General features: G+C 43.9%; 1 protein-coding gene across 3 annotated transcripts in view; it reads left to right on the top strand.

Annotated features, from left to right (window-relative positions):
• The window catches only part of B3GNTL1 (UDP-GlcNAc:betaGal beta-1,3-N-acetylglucosaminyltransferase like 1), a 134,357-nt gene that overhangs the window by 1,351 nt on the left and 113,496 nt on the right, over positions 1-19,510 (top strand). For 2 of the 3 annotated variants that reach the window (XM_046676430.1, XM_046676429.1), the window contains exons 2-3: positions 249-365; positions 461-560. In XM_046676430.1, coding sequence (XP_046532386.1) covers positions 249-365; positions 461-560 — 217 coding nt within the window. Of the gene's footprint in view, positions 1-248; positions 366-460; positions 561-16,981; positions 17,047-19,510 lie in introns of all 3 variants that reach the window. The other variant, XM_046676431.1, reaches the window with a different exon arrangement.

Below are 19,510 nucleotides of genomic sequence, written 5' to 3'. Positions count from 1 at the left end.
GAAGAAATCTCAGACATAATAACTCTCACGGAGCAGAAGAATGTGAAGAGTTTGGGGAGAAGGCATAGACACCTTTTCTTTGTTGGGGCATATTCTTTCCCTGGAAGCCCTGTTCTGGGAGATTTTGTAGATTGGGCCTTGCCCTCTGGAAGTGAGCACAGTGCCGAGTGGTAACGGGGAGGTAAACTAGAGCAGTGGAAGGGGGTTGGCTTTCACACTTCTTGTTAATCCACCTCTTGTGATTCCAGTCTGTCATCCTCCCAGTCCACAACGCTGAGGCCTGGTTGGACGAGTGCTTGAGGTCTGTGCTGCAACAGGACTTCGAAGGCTCCATGGAACTCTCGGTCTTTAATGATGCCAGTAAGGTATTTATGAACTTCCTGTTGATGATTTAGCCCTGGTGTAAGTCACCTTTGTTCTGAGGGAAGTTTCCTGACCTGCCGAGTCCTTGTGCTTTCAGGACAAGTCTATGACTATCATTGAAAAATGGAAAGTGAAGTTAGAAGATTCCGGTATCCTCGTGGTCATTGGAGGGCATGATTCTCCGTCCCCCCGAGGAGGTCAGTGACCATGTTTAGTTTATTATTCAAGTGTAATGAATCGTTTCTTATCAACTTGTATACTGAAATAGTTTATGTTGTTCAAATCCTGGGTACTTAACATTCACCACTCATTAGGAACCCAGCAGACCTGAATTTCTTATTCTTTGATAGGGATTTATGTAAGGCCACTACTCATTCTTTCCTTACTCAGCCTGACTAAAAGCTGTTGGGTGTTTTTATTTCTGGTGTGATTGATCATTATTGGTCACTTCTACTTCTTAAAATTTTTTCCTGTACCATTAGATTTGTTCTTGTTCAATTTTTCAAAATCTTCTTAAAGAACCAGCTTTTGGTTTCATTGATTTTTCTATAGTTTTTCTTTTTTCTATTTTGTCTGTTTTCTGTTTGCACTCTGATCTTTATTATTTTCTTTCTTCTGCTTACTTTGGGTTTAATTTGTTCTTTTCATAATTCTTAAGGTGGAAACTGAGGTCATTGGTTTGAGGCTTTTTTTCTTTTCTAATATAGGCATTTAGTGATACAGATTTCCCTCTGTCACTTTAGCAACATCCTGAAAATTCTCATATGTTGTGTCCATTTTCATTGAGTGTCAAAATACCTTCTGATTTTCTTTTTGGTTTCTTGTTGGACTTATGAGTTATTTAAAGTTTTTTAGTTTATGAGTTTTTAGTTTATGAGTTATTTAGTTTCCAAACATTTGAGGGATTTTCCAGATATTTTTCTGTTGTTAATTTCTAACTTAATTCCTCTGTAATAAGAGAACATACTTTGTTTGGCTTCAGTCTTTTAAATTTGGTAAGATTTGTGGCTCGGGACATGGCCTATTTTGGCAGATGTTCCATGTGCACTCAGGAAGGTTGTGTATCTGCTGGTGTTGGGTGGAGTTTTCTGTAAATGTGAGTCAGGCTGAGTTGGGGGCATTCTTGTATCAGCGAGGATACAGCAGACTTGAACTGTTTGGGTCGACTTGCTCTATCAGTTATTGAGAGAGATAGTGAAATCTCTGACTCTAATTGTAGATTTGGTCATTCCTTGCTGCAGTTCTATCCATTTTGGCTTCATGTATTTTGAAATTGTTAATATTTAGGATTGTGAAGAATTGACCCCTTCATCATTATGAAATAAACCTCTTGATCTCTGGTAATATTCTCTGCTCTGAAATCGAGTTTGTTTGCTATAACTGCTCTGGCTTTATTTTGACTAGTGCTAGCGTAGTATATCTTTTTCACTTTTAACCAATTTGTGTCTTTATATTTAAAGGGTACCCTCTCCCTCGTGGATTCTTGTAGACAGCGTATGGATCTCGCAGTTTTATCCAATCTGACAGTCTCTGCCTTTTAATTATGATGTTTACACTAGTCGTATTTAATGTGATTATTGATATGGTGGATTTGAGTCTGTCTTCTTGCAATTAGTTTTATATTAGTCACATCTGTTCTTTATTCCATTTTCCTCCTTTTCTGCCTTCTTTTGGATTAATCGTTATTTTTTTATAACAGCTTTATTGAGATATAATTCACATACCATACAATTCCCCCATCAAAGTATACAGTCAGGTTTTTAGTATATTCACAGATGTGTGCAACCACCACAGTCAATTTCGGAACATTTTTTCACCTCAAAAAGGAACCTTGTATCTTAGATATCCCCCTCCATACCCTGTTCCCCCCAGCCCTACACGACCACTAATTCTCTTTCTGTCTGTAGATTTGCCTGTTGTGAACATTTCGTATAAATGGAATCATATACTATGTGCTCTTTTGTGAGTAGCTTCTTTCATTTAGCATTTAAAGTTCGTGGTGTAGCATATATCAGTACTTCATTCTTTTTTGTGAGAGAGAGACCGTTTGTGTAGATATACCATATTTTGTTTATCCATTCATCAGTTGATGGACATTCGGGTTGTTCCACCTTTTGGCTGTTGTGAATGGTGCTAGTATGAACATTTGTGTACAAATGTTTGTTTGAACACTGGTTTTCAGTTTCTTTGGGTATATACCTTGGAGTCAAATTCTAGGTCATATTGTAACTCTGTTTCACTATGGAGAGTGAACTGCCAGACTTTTCCACAGCAGCTGCGCCATTTTACATTCCCAGTGCATGAGGTTCCAATTTCTTCACATCCTCACCAACAATTCTTATCTTTTTTTTTTTATAGCCATCCTAGTGAGTATGACATGGTGTCTCACCATTTCACTCCAGTTTGGATTTGCATTTCACTACTGACTAATGGTATTGAGCCTCTTTTCGTGGTTTATTGGCCATTTGTACATCGTCTTTGGAGAAATGACTATTCAAGACTTTTGACCATTTTTAAATTAGGTTGTCTTTTTGTTTTTGAGTTGTAAGAGTTCTTTATGTATTCTGGATACTAGGTTCTGATCAGATATATGATTTGCAAATATCTTCTCCCATTCTGTGGGTTTTTTCACTCTCGAGAGTATTCTTTGATGCATAAAAATTGTAATTTTGATGAAATCCAATTTATTTTTTCTTTTGTTGCATGTGCTTTTGGTGTCATATCTAAGAAACCATTGCCAAATCAAGGTCATGAAGACTTACTCCTGTGTTTTCTTCCAAGAGTTTTATAGTTTGTGTTCTTATATTTAGATCTTTGATCCACTTTAAGTTATTTTTTGTGTATGGTGTGATGTAAGAGTCCAAACTCATTCTGTTGTATGTGGGTATTCAGTTGTCCCAGTACCATTTGTTTAAGAGACTGTTCTTTCTCCACTGAAAGTCCTGGTATCCTTGTTGAAAATCAACTGACCATAAATGTACGGGTTCATTTCTGGACTCTATTCTCATGCCAGTACCACAGTGCTTTGATCACTGTAGCTTTGTGGTAAGTTTTGAAATTGGGAAGCATGAGTCTTCCAACTTTGTTTTTCTTTTTCAATATTGTTTTGGCAATTTGGGATCCTTTGCAATTTCATATGAATTTTAGGATCATTTTTTCCATTTCTGCAGAAAAACCGTTGGAATTTTGATAGAGATTGCTTTGAATTTGTAGATCTCTTTGGGGAGTCTATTCCTTTAACAATATTAAATCTTCCAGTCCATGAACACAGAATGTCTTTCCATTGAATTAGATCTTCTTTAATTTCTTTCATCAATGTTTTATACTTTTCAGTTTACAAGTGTTTTGCCTCTTTGGTTAAATTAACTCCTAAGTGTTTTCTTCTTTTTTATAGTATTGTGAATGGAATTGTGTCCTTAATTTCCTTTTCAGATTGTTCATTGCTAGTGTATAGAAAAACAGCTGATTTTTCTGGGAGCTTGATCTTGTATCCTACAACTTTGTTGAACTTGCTTGTTAGCTCTCGTAGTTTTTTGGTAAGTTTTTTGTATTTAAGATCACGTAATCTGCGACTAGAGACAGTTTTCCTTTTTCCTTTCTCGTTCGGATGCGTTCTTGCTTTTCTTGCCTGACTGCCCTGCTGGAACTCCCAGGACAGCATGGAGCAGAGGTGGGAAGGAGGCCCCCGGCCTTGTTCTGACCCCGGGAGCTTTCAGTGTGCCCCTGCCGAGCGTGGTGCTGGCTGTGAGCCGAGGGAGTTCCCTTCTATTCCTAGTTTGTTGGGTGTGTTTTTCTTTATCGTGAAAGGGTGTTGGATTCTGTCCAGTCTTTCTTCTGCATCAGTTGAGATTATCATGTCGTTTTTTTTCCCTTCAAATATATTAAGATGGTGTATTATGTTGATTGATTTCGTATGTTGAAACGCCCTTGCATTACTGGGATAAATCGCACTTGGTCATGGTGTATAATCTTTCTAAAATGCTCCTGGATCAGTTTGCTAGTATTTTATTGAGGATTTCTGCGCACGTATTCATAAGGGCTATTGGCGTGTAGTTTTCTTTCTGTGGTGTCCTTGTCTGGCTATGGTATCAGAGTAATGCTGGCCTCGTAGAGTGAGTTGAGTGTTTCCTCTTCTTGAGTTTTTTGGAAGAGTTTGGGAGGCATTGGTGTTACTTCTCTAAGTGTTTGGTGGAGCTCATGGGGGAAGCCCTCTGGTCTTTTCTTTGTTGGGACGTTTTGATTCCTGATTCAGTCTCTTTATTTGTTCAGATTCGTTATTTCTTCTTGAGTCAGTTTTGGTAGTTTGTGTGTTTCTAGAAATTCGTCCATTTCATCTAAGTTATCTAATTTGTTGGCATACACTTGTTCATAATATTTTCTTATAATCCTTTTAAGCTTCTGTTAAGGTTGGTAGTGATGTACCCACTTTCATTTTTTATTTTGGCAATTTGAGCCTTCTCTTTTTTCTTAGTCTAGTTAAAGGTTTGTCAATTTTGTTGATCATTTCGAAGAACCAGCTTTTGTTTTGATTCTCTCTGTTGTTTTTTTACACTCTGTTTCATTTATCTCTGCTCGGATCTTTATTGTTTCCTTCCTTCTGGTAGCTGTGTGTTTTAGTCTGCTCTCCTTTTTCTGGCTCCTTAAGGTGTAAAGTTGGGTTGTGGACTTGAGATCTGTTCTATGTAGGCATGTATAACTGTAAATTTCCCTCTGAGCACTGCTCTTGCTGCATCCCATAAGTTTTGATATGTTGTGTTTTCATTTTCATTTATCTGTAAGAATATTCTAATTTCCCTTATGATTTCTTCTTTGACTCATTGGTTGTTTAATTTTCACTTATTTGTGAATTTTCCAGTTTTCCTTCTGTTATTGAATTCTGGTTTCATTCCATTGTGGTCGGAGGAGATACTTTACCTGATTTTAACATTTTTGAGGTGTGTTTTGTGGTCTGACAAATGGGCTGTCCTGGAGAGCATCCCGTGTGCACTTAGGAAGAGTGTGCGCTGCTGCTGTCGGGTGGCGTGCCCTGTGTCTGTCTGCTGGCTCTGGTTGGTTTGCAGTGCTGCTCGCGTCCTCTGTCACCTTACTGGTCTTCTGTCTCGGTGTTCTGTGCATTATTAAGGAGGGGTGTTGAAGTCTTCAGCTGTTAGGGTAGAACTGTCTACTTCTCCCTTCAATTCTGTCCATTTTTGCTTCACTTATTTCTTGTTAGATGTGTATAGTTTTATGATTGTTATATCTTCTTGATTGGCCTTTTTGACATTATATAACGTCCTTGTTTCTTGTAACAATTTTTAACTTAGAGTTTATTCTGCCTAATACAAACCTGATGTATAACCACCCCATCACTCGTTTGGTTACTAGCTGAATGGAATATCTTGTCCATCCTTTCACTTTCAGCTTCTTTGTACCTTTGGGTCTTGGGTAGACCTCTTGTGGATGGTATTGAAATGGATCGTGTGTTCTTTTAGTCCATTCTGCCAGTCTTTGCCTTTTAATTGGAGCAAGTAATCCATGTTTAAAGTAGTTACTAACAAGGAAGGATTTTTGCCATTTCGTATTTGTTCTCTGTATTTCTTTTATCTCTTTTGTTCCTCAGTCCGCCATTGGTACTTTCTTTTGTGTTTAATTGGTTGCTCCTAGTGTGCCATTTTGAGTCCGTTCTCATTTCCTATTCTGTGTATTTTCTCAGTGGATACTGTGGAGATTAAATTAGCACCTTAGATTTATAACAGTCTAGTTAGAATTAACACCAGCTTAGCTTCAATAGTGTGTGAGGCTCTGCTGCTGTCCAGCTCTGTACCTCCCACTTCATGTTGTCACAAATTACGTCTGTAGTGTGTGCCTACTAACGTGGAGTTATAATCACTGTTTGATGTATTTGTCTTTGAGATCATATAGAAAAAAATACAAACTAAAATTAAAGTAACACTGCTTTTATGTTTACCTTTATCAGTGTTTTCTGCTTTCTCTATGGCTTCAAGTTGCTGTCTGGTGTGCTCCTGTCACACCTGCAGGACTCCTGTCACCACTTCTTGTGGGCAGGCCTGTTAGTGAAGGACCATCTGCTTTTGTTTATCTGGGAATGCCTTAATTTCTCCTTCATTTTTGAAAGATGGTTTTGCCAGATATAGAACTTCTGTATGTTGTAGGCCTAACAATACTTTGCTTGCATACTGTTTTATACAGTTGCTTTTTGAATCAGTTAACAGAAGAAAGGAGAAGAAATAAGCATTTATATTGTCTTTTGTAATAATTACCTTTACTGGTGCTCTTTGTTTTTTTAATTATTTTTATGGATTTGAAATACTCCCTGGAGTCACTTGGGGTCAATCTTTTTAATCTAAACAACCTACTTTAGTGTCTCTTATAAGGTGGATCTGCTAGTAGCAAGTTCTCCCAGTTTTTGTTTATCTGGGAGTGTCTTAATTTCTCCTTCATTTTTGAAAGACAGCTTTTCTGGATGGAGGGTTCTTGGTGAACAGTTTTCCTCTGGCTGTGCTCCCCACCTTCTGCCTTCATTGTTTGTGTGGAGAAGTCAGCTGTTCATCTTATTGCGGTTTCCTTTTCTTCTTGTCACTTTGAAGACTTTGCTTGTCTTTGGCTTTCATCATTTTTGCTTGGCTATGTCTAGTTGTGAATTTTTTATGTTTATTCTGCTTGGAGTTCGTTGAGTTTCCTGGATGTGTAGATAAACTTTTTCACTACATTTGGAAAGTTTTCAGCTGTTATTTCTTGGAATGTTTTTTCTGCCCTGTTTCCCTCTCCTCTCTTCTTGGTGTTCCGGTTACACATATACTGGTATCCTCAGTGGTGTTCCACATTTCTCCAAGGCTCTGTTTTTGCTCATTCTCTTTTCTCTCTGTCCTTCACATTGTGTTATTTTTATCACTCTGTCTTCAAGGTTGCTGATTCTTCTGCCGATTTAAATGCAGCCTCGGCTGCATAACGGCACTCGCTCAGCAATGACGCATACAGGACAGTGGCCCCACACCATCTGGACCACACAGCCCAGGTGTGTAGTAGGTTTGTGTGAACATACTCTGTGGTGTTTGCACAATGACGAAGTTGCCTAACAACATGTCTTAGATGTATCCCTGTCACTGAGCGACGCATGACTGTGGGCCGTTGAGCTCCTCTGGGGAGTTTCTTATTTCAGGTATTAGACTTTTCAGCTCTAAAATGTCCGTTTTTTAAGTAATTTGTCTTTTTTGTTTTTTTTTTTCCCTGCAGATTGGCACCTGGGCTAACAACTGTTGCCAATCTTTTTTTTTTTTTTCTGCTTTATCTTCCCAACCTCCCCGTACACAGTTGTATATCTTGGTTGCAGGTCCTTCCAGTTGTGCGATGTGGGATGCCACCTCAACGTGGTCTGACGAGCGGTGCCATGTCCGTGCCCAGGATCCAAACCCTGGGCCGCCGCAGCAGAGTGCGTGAACTTAACCACTCAGCCACAGAACTGGCCCCAGTAATTTGTCTTTATATTGGTATTCTCTACTTGATATGACATTGGCATCCTGTCTTTCTTCACTTCTGTAGTCATGGTTTCCTTTAGTTCTTTGAACCTATTTGTAATGGCTACTTTGAAGTCCTTGTTAAATCTGACATCTGACGCTCTCACAGGACGTTTCTGTGTCTTCTCTTTACCTGGTGTCTGGGTCATGCTTTTTTTTTTTTTTTGAGGAAGATTAGCCCTGAGCTAACATCTGCCACAATCCTCCTCTTTTTGCTGAGGAAGATTAGCCCTGAGCTAACATCCGTGCCCATCTTCCTCTTCTTTATATGTGGGATGCCACCTCAGTGTGGCTTGATGAGTGGTGCTAGGTCTGCGCCCAGGATCTGAACTGACAAATCCTGGGCCACCAGAGTAGAGCATGTGAATTTAACCACTTGGCCATGGGGCTGGCCTCCTAGATTTTCTTGAGGAAATATTTCTTTATTTGCTGTATGCCCATAGGGCCATTTCCAGAGACTGTAAATGGTTGGTGGTTTGTTTTTTTTAAAATAATTTTCACCTGTTTTGCTGGGGAGCAGGCTGTGGGGCTCTCCATGCTGTTGTCACGCCAGAAGCAGAACTCCACTCAAAATTTTTTACGATTCTGTGTTGTCTCCATGGTTGACTTGTTAGCTTAATTCTTCGTTTTGCTATTTTATTTGGGGTTTATAGTGTATATCTTCAATTTATCAGATTCAATCCTTCAAATGTTCTTATGTAACTTCACGTATGGCATAAGAGCCTTACAACAGGGTACGACCATTTCTCCCCTCCTGCTCTCCAGGCTGTTGGGGTCATGCACTGGAGTGCTACACGTATTGTAAACTCCACAGTAATTGGTGTTAACTTAGTTTATAAACAGTCAACGATCTTTTAAAGAGGTTTAAATAATAAGAAAGAAAATCACACGTTTACCCATATAGTTACTATTTCCAGTGTTCTTTATTTCTTTGATTAGATCCAGGTTTCCATCTGCCATCGTTTTTCTTCTGCCTAAAGGATTTGTAAAAACATTTCTTCCACAGTCACACATCACTTAACAATGGGACGCTCTGAGAAATGCATTGTCAGGCGATTTTGTCTTTGTGTGAATGTCACAGAGCTGTTGACACAAACCTTGATGGTGTAGCCTCTCCAACCCTGGGCTGTGTGGCACTGTTCTTGTGGGCCCACCATTGTACGTGCGGTCTGTTGTTGACCATGACGTTGTTCTGCGGCGCACGACTGTAGTGATGCTCTGCCAGTGGTGAGTTCTTTCACCTTTTCCTTGTCCTCATCTGGCACATCTCAGTGTAGGCTGGTGGGTCCTGTGACGGAGAAACCTCCTTGTCACGAGCTTTACCGCCTGCCTTAGTCCCCTGCAGCACCCCCTCATACAGGCGAGCTTGCCCCTCACATAACCCTTCCATGCTGCTTTTGTCCTCCTTCCCTCTCTCTTACTTTCCTTCTTCCCTTCCATCTGTCCTTCCATCTTCCTTTGTTCCATGCAATTCCTTTCCCTCTTCAGTGTGGACGAGGAGAAGAGAAGGCCTGAGCTAGCTGGTCTTCTGTGCTGTGGGAAGAGCTGCTCCCTGTTCCCATGCAGGAGCCCCTGAACCTGCTGTTCATCGCTTCACAGTGACGGAGGGAGGGCTGGGCAGTCAGCTCTCCTCAGCAGTGCTGGAGGAGGCAAGAACAATCCAGAAGTTCCTCCTGGCTTGGCCCCTGGGCTGTGGTGTTTGGGTTTCCTCCCACACAGGGTGCAGCCTCCTGTCTCCCATACAGAGTCCTGCAGTTTTTAAGTTGGGCGCTCAGAGCCACGAGGATTGTCTTTTGCGTCTGTGGCATTTCTAGTGTTGGACTTCAGTGAGTGGGTGGACCAGCAGGGTTACTGGCTCACTGTCCTATCCAGCTCTAATAGGTTCCACGTTGTCTTGGATTTCCCATTTAGGCAGTCTAACCTGGAATAAATACTATCCTTTTGTTTCTTTTTTCTGATTTATACTTTATTTTTCACATTTTTTGTCAAGGTAGGAAGTCTGGAAGAGCCATATAGCATAACATTAGTGCAGCATCTTAGTGTCCTGACTCAGTGGCGTGATTCTAGTGTTTCCGTGTTAAGGATGATGTTTACTCTTGCTTTCTGAGAGGTACCTTTGTCAAGTTGATGTACAATTCATCACTTAGTAATAAGCCTTCAGAAAATGAGGTATCGGTATAGAATTTTATTAAATGTCCATTAGGTATCCGTTAAGGTGACTGTTTTTTTATGTAACATTTTTATGTAGTAAATTACGTGAGTGTTTCCCTTAACATGAGCCATTCTTGCAGTGTGAGAACAAACCAGCAGTGGCAATGGCAGTATTTTTGTACAATGGAGTCATTCAGTTTTCTTTAGGATTTTTGCATCTATATACATATGACAGATTTCAGCGGAGCTTCAAGACTAGACAGACTAGGAAGAAGGACTTGGCCACCTACTTCCAAAAGAATTGGCTATGAAACCCCTGTGAATAGCAGCGGAGTGTTGTCTGATAGAGCGCCAGGAGGTGAGAGGATGGTGCGGAAAGACCAGAGAGGGTCCTGCCCTGCTGTCCACAGTCAGGGTCACTCAACGGCACTAACAACAACAGTATGGAAAATCGGTCTGGAGCTCTGTGTGTGTGTGTGTCCAGCTTAGGGTGAGCAGAAGGCCTCAGACCTCCTGACATCACATCGTGAAAGCAGCAATTGTGTTGAGCGGTTCAGCTCCCTTGTCTCAACCTCCTGTAAAACTAGCCTTACAGACTGTATTTAGATGACAGAAAAACCGTTTACTCATTTTCCTGAATAAATGTCTGCTTTGAGTAATCACAAATTCTTTTTGAATATCAGCATGTGGTGAAAAGAAATTCAGGCATGCGGAAAGGTCTCCGATGAAATGGAAAAGCCCCCGCCCTAGAAGCAGCCAGTGTCTTTTAGTTCTTCCTTGGTTTATTTAACTCGCGAGTGTCGGTCAGGACTTGCGATGAAAGAGGAAACGTTTGGCCCACTGAAAGTACTTCACACTTTCTCTTTGTTCTTCCCTCAGAGTTTTTGTTTGTTACGATATATTTGTATTGTCAGAGTTTATAATCTTCGCCTTCTGTTCTGTAACTCTTGTTGTTTTATGTGCTTTACTAATAAATGGATTCCAAGAGTTTAAACCTGGTAAAGACCTGCGTTAGTGTTATAAGTAAGTGGCTGTTACTCACTGTAGACCACGCAGTGGCTTATGCTCAGGGCAGGAGCTGAAATCCTCTGCTGCTGCACGTTGGGGTTCCCAAGCACCGGGATCCATAGAACCTTAAAGAGTCTGCTTATTCTCTCCTACTTTCTACCCACGTGCCGTTGTTTGTTTTTTTTCTCCTCTTTTTCTTTTATTTAATTTTCTTTTTTTTTTTTTTTTTGAGGAAGATTAGCCCTGAGCTAACATCTGCTGCCAGTCCTCCCCTTGTTGCTGAGGATGACTGGCCCTGAGCTAATATGTGTGTCCACCTTCTCCTACTTTATATGTGGGGTGCCTACTACAGCATGGCTTGCCAAGCAGCACCATGTCCACACCTGGGATCTGAACCGGTGAACCCCGAGCTGCAGAAGTGGAACTTGTGCACTTAACTGCTGTGCCACTGGGCTGGCCCCTTAATTTTCTTTTTATACGTTCATTTTTCATTTTGCTGGAGTACTTCTTCAAGTAATTTTTCCATGTCTGGTATGTGAATAGTAAACTATTTAGAGTTTTTACATGTGTGAAAATATTTTCATTTTGTGCTTATGCTCAATCGACAGTTTGGCTAGGTGTAGAATTCTAGGTACAAAATAATTTTTCTTAGAATTTGGAAGGGATTGCCTCCTTATCTTCTGGTGTCCCCTAATTCTAATAATAAAGCTTATGTCAGTCTGACTCCTGTGATTTTAAAGGTATCTTTTCTGAAACCAGCCCAGGTGATCCAGTGGTTAAGATCCTGTGCTCTCACTGCCACAGCCTGGGTTCATTTCCCGGTCAGGGAACCACACCATCCGGTTGTAGGTTGTCACGCCGTGGCGGCTGCATGTGGCTGTGATGCTGAAAGCTGTACCACCACTGCTTCACATACCAGCAGGCTCACCCATGGTGGACGGGATTCAGCAGAGCTTCCAGACTGGGCAGACTAGGAAGGAGGACCACCCAGTTGGGAAAAAGTCAGCCACGAAAGCCCTGTGAATAGCAGGAGAGCACGTCTGATAGAGCACCAGGAGGTGAAGGATTGCGCAGAGAGATGGGCAGGTTCCGCGCTGCTGTCCACGGGGCACTGGGAGTGGAGTCAACTCGTCAGCACTAATAACTAGTCATTTCTGAAAGTGTTTTGAGCTTTGAAATTTTATGATGCTGGGTCCAGATGTGGTGGTGTTTTCATTCATCCTCATCCTCTGTTTTTGTGTTGAATGATTAGCTTGCATTCTTAGCTTTAATTGTAATATATCGGGCTTCCTTTAGTTTGACTTTAAAGTTTTCCTGTAAGACTTGGGAACAGTCTGCCTGCACAGACTGCTGGGATTGGAGGTGGGTAGGGCAGGTGACAAGTCTGGAGCTGTGGGCAGGTCCCATGGGTTCTGGGAGCCGTGTCTTTCTTTAAGTCGTGGTCCTCAGCCTGTTAGAATCACCTGGGGAGCTTTAGGGTTCCTCATGCCCAAGTCCCTCCCTGAGATGCTCTCGTGCCGTCGGCCTGGGGTGCACCCTCGGCAGTGGGGTTGCGGAAGCTTCCTGAGAGATGCTGAGGCACATCCAGGCTGAGAACATGGCTTAACGTATCCTCAGGATGCACAGCTCCAGCCCTCCATGGCAAGCTGGTCCTAAGGGAATCCTCTAGCTCCCAGCATACTTTGGGGGCAGACAGGCTGAAGGTGGGGTCCCTCTGGCCCACCCCCACGTGAGTGTTAGCTCTGCTTCGAGGCCCTCCTCAGAGCCGCCATCCTCAGAGGTGGCACATGACTTGCAGGAGCGCAGGCTCTTGGCAGCCGCTCCCAGCCTCTCAGGGCAGAGGGTGGCCAGTGGGGCTGTGGGGTGGGATTGACGCATTTGGGTGTCTTTTGATTGGTCAGTTTTGGGTGGTCAGGTGGCTCCTCGGGTGCCTGGATGGTGGCGCCTTCACGGAGGTCCTGCTGTGGTTCTTGAGGCGTGTGCCCCTCACACGAGCTCCCCTGGTTCTCGTCTGAGGCCCGGGGCGGGGCTGCCACCTGGAGGACTCGCTCGTCCACAGCACAGCTGGGATCTGAACCCTGGGTCATCTTTCTTGAGCTCCCGGGGGCCCACCCTCAAACAGGCCAACCTTTCTGAACACTGGTTCCCAGTGGAGACAGTGCGCGGCTCCATGGGTGTGGTTTAAACGTGCCCTCCCAACTCAGTGCCACCGAGCGGGTGCCCAGCCTTTGCAGTTTCCTGCCAGTAGCGGGGCTTCTGGGCCAGTGGAGGGGTGTCGGGGGAAGTGAATTAAGGAATAGTGGGGTTTCAAAGAGTGAAACAGGAAGTTCTCTCTAGGAAAGTGCTCCCCACCCTGCGTCACTTTCCTAACAAATGGCATCCAGTGTACTCTACTTAGGAAGGCAGAAACGCATACAAAATAGTTGTGAAAAAATTTTAAATTCAAGATAATTTTTGAAACTTGGTCCTTTAAAAAAAAGAAAGGTTTTTTAGAAGAGAGCTTTTTTTCCTGCTGTTTTAGAAGGTTCCTACTGAAAGACTGTCTCCTATGACGTCACCACAGTAACCTCCTCGCCGGAGGGGGGGTCTCTTGGGGTTGAGAGCAGCACGCGGATCTGCTTTCCCGGTGCAGCGTCCGAGGCTCAGAGGGATGAAGTGGGATTGGAGGGGCGGAGCAGAGCACTCAAGAGTGAGGGCCCTGGAGCTGGGCTGCAGGTTGGCTCCACTCCACCATGCCTTGTGCCTCAGTTTCCTTCTTTGTGACAGGCTGTAATAGAAGATGCTTGTCTCCGAGTGCTGAGAGGGTGAGATGAGCTCGTGTGTACGAGCCTGTGGGACAGGCTGGCGTGCAGAAACCTCAGCAGCTGCTCCATCGTCATCGCGTCTCATGCATCCGGGGACGCTGATGTTTTCCCCAAGTTATTTCTTGCTTTCATTACCTTTAGTTTGTTTGACAGAGAAAATGTTTTATGGATCACTTATTGTAGAACATCCATTTTAAGTTGATTCTGAGATGCATGTAAACAAATTGTGGGTTTTGAAACTTATATGAGCACCCTTTAAAAATATTCTTTAATTAAGGTGTTTGCGTCTTCCATAGTTGAATGAAAGTAAATTTAAGGCATTTTGATGACTGTTCTGATTGCTTGTCTAATCTCCATTTTAAGAACAAGTTTTGTCTTTCACAAAATGGTTTTTATAGATTAGATATAACTTAAGCTGTATCACACTTATATGTATTTGATCAATAACAAAAAAATTACTTGTAATATTGTGAAGAAATGAAGTCGTCCTGCTGTCTCATTGAAGTTGAGTGACGTTAATTCATGGGACTCCTGTATTACACATTAATGAAAGGGAGTTAATTTGACTATATCTGAAAGGACATATTTTCCTGTAACAATATTTTCTTGAATAGGAAAAGTTATATTGGCTGTTGGATAACATAGATCCAAAGTGTCTATTTTCAGGAGCACTGGGTTATTTAAATTGGATTAAGATTCATTTATTATTATTTCGTATCATAATAGAGCAAAACATTTCTTAATGATGTGGTCACTGGCTAAAATCAAAATAAAACACAATCGCAGCCTCTTCTCTCCCAGAGTGAGGAATGTTAATATCGCACCGAGCATGAGTTTTTCCTACTGTGACCATGACAACCGGCTCCCCTCACAAAGGGCCAAGCCTTCCCAAACATCAGGCTCTGGCACAAACATTTAACTTTCTTCAAGGCAGTGATATTAAAGCAAATTCCTTGTCTTTGCCAAACACAAGATTCATTGTGAAAAACTTCCAGCTTCCTTAGGGAGATGCGTTTTCCTTCATTACCCAAATTCTTGGGTTCCATTTTTGCCCTCAAAAACCCACTCTCATAAGCAACTTTTAAACACACCTCCTGCTGATTTAAATGTGATGGTGGGAAGTCTCTGTGTGTCGCTTCCTGCAGGCAGCTCTTTGGTTCCCATTGCTGGGAGGTGTCTTGGGGCTGCCTTGCTTTGCAGTGGTGATGGAGATTTAGCTGCGGCTGCTCCGCGGAGGGCTGCTCATCCGTGCCCAGAGGTCAGGGCCGGGCTCTGCCTCCCCTTGCTGCATCCCTTCTCTGCACTTGCTCAACCTGTGGTTCCCCAAGGTCTGGGCGTCTGCTCTCTGGTTTGGGTTGGCCAGGCTCTAGGATTAACGCTGGAAATTAGGCTGCTGCCTTGTGTGGAAACAGCCCTGCAGGAGCGCAACTCTCTGGTCAGTCTCTGATGGCCTGACGAAGCCGGCTTGTCGCTGCTGTGGGAGGCTGGCAGTGGGGCTGGTGGTGGGGCCCAGTCTGCTCAGACAGTGCCTGAGGAGCGGGAGAGGCCAGCGTTCCTTCCCGCTGGGAGGGCACTCTGCTCACAGCAGAGACCAACGGGGGCACGGGGGCCTGATGCAGATGTGCTTGGGCCCCAGGGTGACACGTCTTCAGGTCGCAGAGCATGACTTCCGGGGGGATGCGTTGTTTGAACTGCACACATCCGTTTGCTTTGGGTGACTTTTCTCGGTGGCACCAAAGCTGTAGGTGTCTGGTGACACGATTCAGGTGTCGGCAACCTCTTCTAGAGGAAGTCCCCTCAGGCTCTCTTCTTGGGCTAAATGCATCCTCTTGTCCGCCCTGCCCTCAGCATGCCGACTGAGCTTGCTTTGCATTATTTCTGCCTGCCAGTCCCTCTTCAGAGACTTTCCTGCCGGGACAGCCCGGTGCCCCGTTGCTCATCAGCGCGTGGCTCGCGTCACTGGGGACACTGCCCCCCTTTACTCAAACCCCAGCAGCCGCGGTCCCCGCTCCACCTTGTGCTTTCGTGACCTCCCTCTTAACGAGCCTCCTGGCACTTTCCCAGCACTGTTTATTTGGCATTTGACGCAGGTTGATATTTAATTCTTTTTCCAACTCAGTTATAATCTCTTTGAAGGCAGGGATTTTTAAAAACATTTATTAAAATATGTACACACAGAAAAGTACCCATGTCGTAGCTGTACAGTTCAGTTAACTTTCACCAACGGCACGCCATGTAGCCAGCATCCTGCTGAAGGGCCAGTGTCACTGACCCTCAGAAGCCCCGTGTGCCCCTTCCAGTCACTGCCGTCCCCAGGGCTGCCGCTCTCTTGCTTCCTCACAGCACAGATGGACTTGCGCCTTGGCCTCCGGAGGTGTCCGCGTTGCACATGGCTTCTGCCTGTGCCCAGCTCCCTTTGCTCCACGGTTGTGTGAGTGCCCCCCACCTGTGTATGTGTCCCAGGCTTGTCCATCCTCGTCGTGGGATCTTATCAGCTGTCATTCCACTTTGGGGTTCTTAGACAGTCACGTCCTGGTGGGCGCGTTGCCGTGCTCGGTTGGGTCCCGCCTGGCAGTGGACTTGCTGGGTTGCAGGACTCGCATGTCCAGATGCAGCAGCAGCGACAGTGACTGCCACTGAAACGTGTGTTCAGAAGCTGCCCACAGAGTATCCACATCAGTGAACTCGTACGAACTGACCATGTGTGGGCCTGGCAGCCCTCCCTCCAGGTGATCCTTCTGACTTTATCAGTAGAGACTTCACAGAAAGTGCCTGCTGGTGTCTACTCACACCTGCCCTTTGGGACATTTTAGTTTTGTTTTTGTTTTTAGGAACTGTTCCCCAAGGCTTGGTTGGCACTGTACTCAATAACATGTGCGCGTCTGTTCCCTCCAGTGGGACGTCTCGCGGGTGCACTGGCGCTGGGGGCCCTGGTCTCCCGTCCCTGTGCGCATGCTCAGTCATTGACTGGGCTGTGCTTCCCATTTACTCTTTGCATTTCTTCCAGAGCAAACCTGGTTTTTACTTGGAAGTGCAAGGTGTTCCCGGCTTCCGTATAGTATATGTCACACCAAGCTTTATGGAAGAGAATATCCTTGAAATGGAATTACAGAAGAGCTTTTCTTTTTCTTTTTTAAACAGTCGGATATTCTAAAAATCAAGCAATAGCGCAGAGCTCGGGGTCTTACCTTTGCTTTTTGGATTCTGTAAGTAACACTTTTTTCTGTTTAAAATGTATGTGTGTATGTTGAATAATTAAATGATGTTACTTTCTACTGTGGTTCTTGAAAATCATTATTCAATTAATATGTGATGATCAGACTTAAAAGTTAAGGTTGACAGGTAGTTCTGTTTAATTGCCACAGCACTTAATGAGTTAATTAATGATGAATAGGATTACATAAAATGCAAAATTGCCCAGAAGAGAACCATATAAACAAAAATGAAGATAAACTGGGAAGATGTTGACAAATACAACACTTAAAAAATTAATAGCCTTAAGTAGAAATAATTCATGCGAGTTGATAAGAAAACCAAGAAGAATGGGTGGTAGACAAATGAGGGCGTGGAGACTTCACAAAGGTGGGTGTGCAAATGACAGACTTTAAAAACTGTTAGATCATTGAAATCAAAGAAACAAATTAAGGAGATACTAAGTTTAAAAGCCAAATTAACAAAGTTTTCTGAAAATGGAGATACTCAGTGTTTGGAAAGTGTGACTTGCTAGTGTTGACAGCATAATCGTGCATTTTGTATCAAGAACTTTAAAAATGCTTATGCCCTGGACTCGTAAATTTCACTTGTAGGTATCTCTGAAATTCCAGAAAAGATTTATGTACAAAGAAGCTTCAGTGTTATTTACTGTGGTGACACTTTAGAAACAAGGTCGCAGGCAGCAGCAGGGTGGTGGGGAAGTGAGTGGGTAGATCTGAGAGGGAATTGCTGTGATGTTTCTAAGGAATTTAATCACATGACGAGTGATGTAACGGGTGGAGAAGGAGCGCATGATCGCATGTGTGGTGTGTCCTCAGCTATCGATTTTCTTTTTAATCACTTTAAAACACACTTAAGAACATTTATCTGTGTTCAGTGTTCCCTTGGGCTCCTCCAGGCCTGGGGTGCAGGTCTTCCGTGCATTCCTGGGGGTGCTGTTGACTTTCTCCAGGCCACTTCGGGCTCACGGTTTCTGCGAGTGCTGGATCAGTTCACATACGAACCTTCTCTTCATCTCGTGTTGACTCAGCCTTTTCCTTGGGGACCAGGAGCCTCTCACGAGGGCTTGGTCTATGTGGGAGTCTGGGAGAGTCTGTGGCTGTGAGGTGGCCTGTTAACAGCACTGCTCTCAAAAACAAACGCCAGCAGGGCTGCGGTTTCCTGTCCTGCTGCTTTGGTCTCTTTCATCTCTTCTCTTGCTCTTTTTTCCCTTAGACTAAAACTCCTCAGATTTCTCCATTTTCTTACACAGAACATTCATCTGTCCCCTCTCATGATCTCTCCCAGACCCTGCTTTGGGGGCTGTTTTCACACTCAAATATCCATCCAACATTTTCCTAAACGAAGACAGTTTCCACCAAAGACAGCTACACCTGCCATGTTGAAAACTGTGCTTTTTATGGCCTTTGGGTGAAGGGATATGGTAATCTTTTTTTCTGCTGAACATTGATTTTTCTGAAATATTTTACAAGGATCGTGTATTTCTCTCTGATGACAACAGTAAACCAATTTGAGTTTGTGACTGGTGGGAGGTTGGGATCTGCCTGTCTTCACAGTATCTTAAGATTCCCCCGTGCATGGGTCCCACGTGGAGAACTTGGTTTCCATTTTGGGCTGTCTTCGCAGTGTCTTGAGATTTCCCCAGTTTGCAGGTCCCATGTGGAGAACTTGGTTTCCATTTTTGGCTGGGCTTTGAAGAAGAAAGGAGAAAATGCTGAAGGGACCGTCCTGTCTGCCGACTCTCCTGTAGCTTTCTGTTTGTTCACCGAAGGGAAGGAAAGAAAAAGCATGGTGGAGAAGCAGGAAGTCCAATGGAAGTGTTGGAAAGCGTGGAGGTCAGTTTAGAACAGTGAGAACCACAGACGCAGGAGTCACCTAAATAAAGCTGGTGATGGCTGTCAGCGCAGTTGCCATCAACCACTGTCAGAAGGAGAAGGAGAGAGGAGGATGGAGGACCACCGACCACTGTCAGAGGAGGAGAGGAGGATGGAGGACCACTGACCACTGTCAGAGGAGGAGAGGAGGATGGAGGACCACAGACCACTGTCAGAGGAGGAGAGGAGGATGGAGGACCACTGACCGCTGTCAGAGGAGGATAGAAGACCACAGACCACTGTCCGAGGAGGAGAGGAGGATGGAGGACCACAGACCACTGTCAGAGGAGGAGAGGAGAATGGAGGACCACCGTCCACTGTCAGAGGAAGAGAGGAGGATGGAGGACCACAGACCACTGTCAGAGGAGGAGAGGAGAATGGAGGACCACAGACCACTGTCAGAGGAGGAGAGGAGGATAGAAGACCACAGACCACTGTCAGAGGAGGAGAGGAGGATTTAGGACCACCGACCACCCTCAGAGGAGGAAGAGAGAAGGATGGAGGACCACAGACCACTGTCAGAGGAGGAGAGGAGAATGGAGGACCACAGACCACTGTCAGAGGAGGAGAGGAGGATGGAGGA

This window comes from Equus quagga, chromosome 11, assembly GCF_021613505.1.
Source record: "Equus quagga isolate Etosha38 chromosome 11, UCLA_HA_Equagga_1.0, whole genome shotgun sequence".
Classification (NCBI taxonomy): Eukaryota; Metazoa; Chordata; class Mammalia; order Perissodactyla; family Equidae; genus Equus; species Equus quagga.
This window is presented reverse-complemented; position numbering and strand designations above follow the sequence as displayed.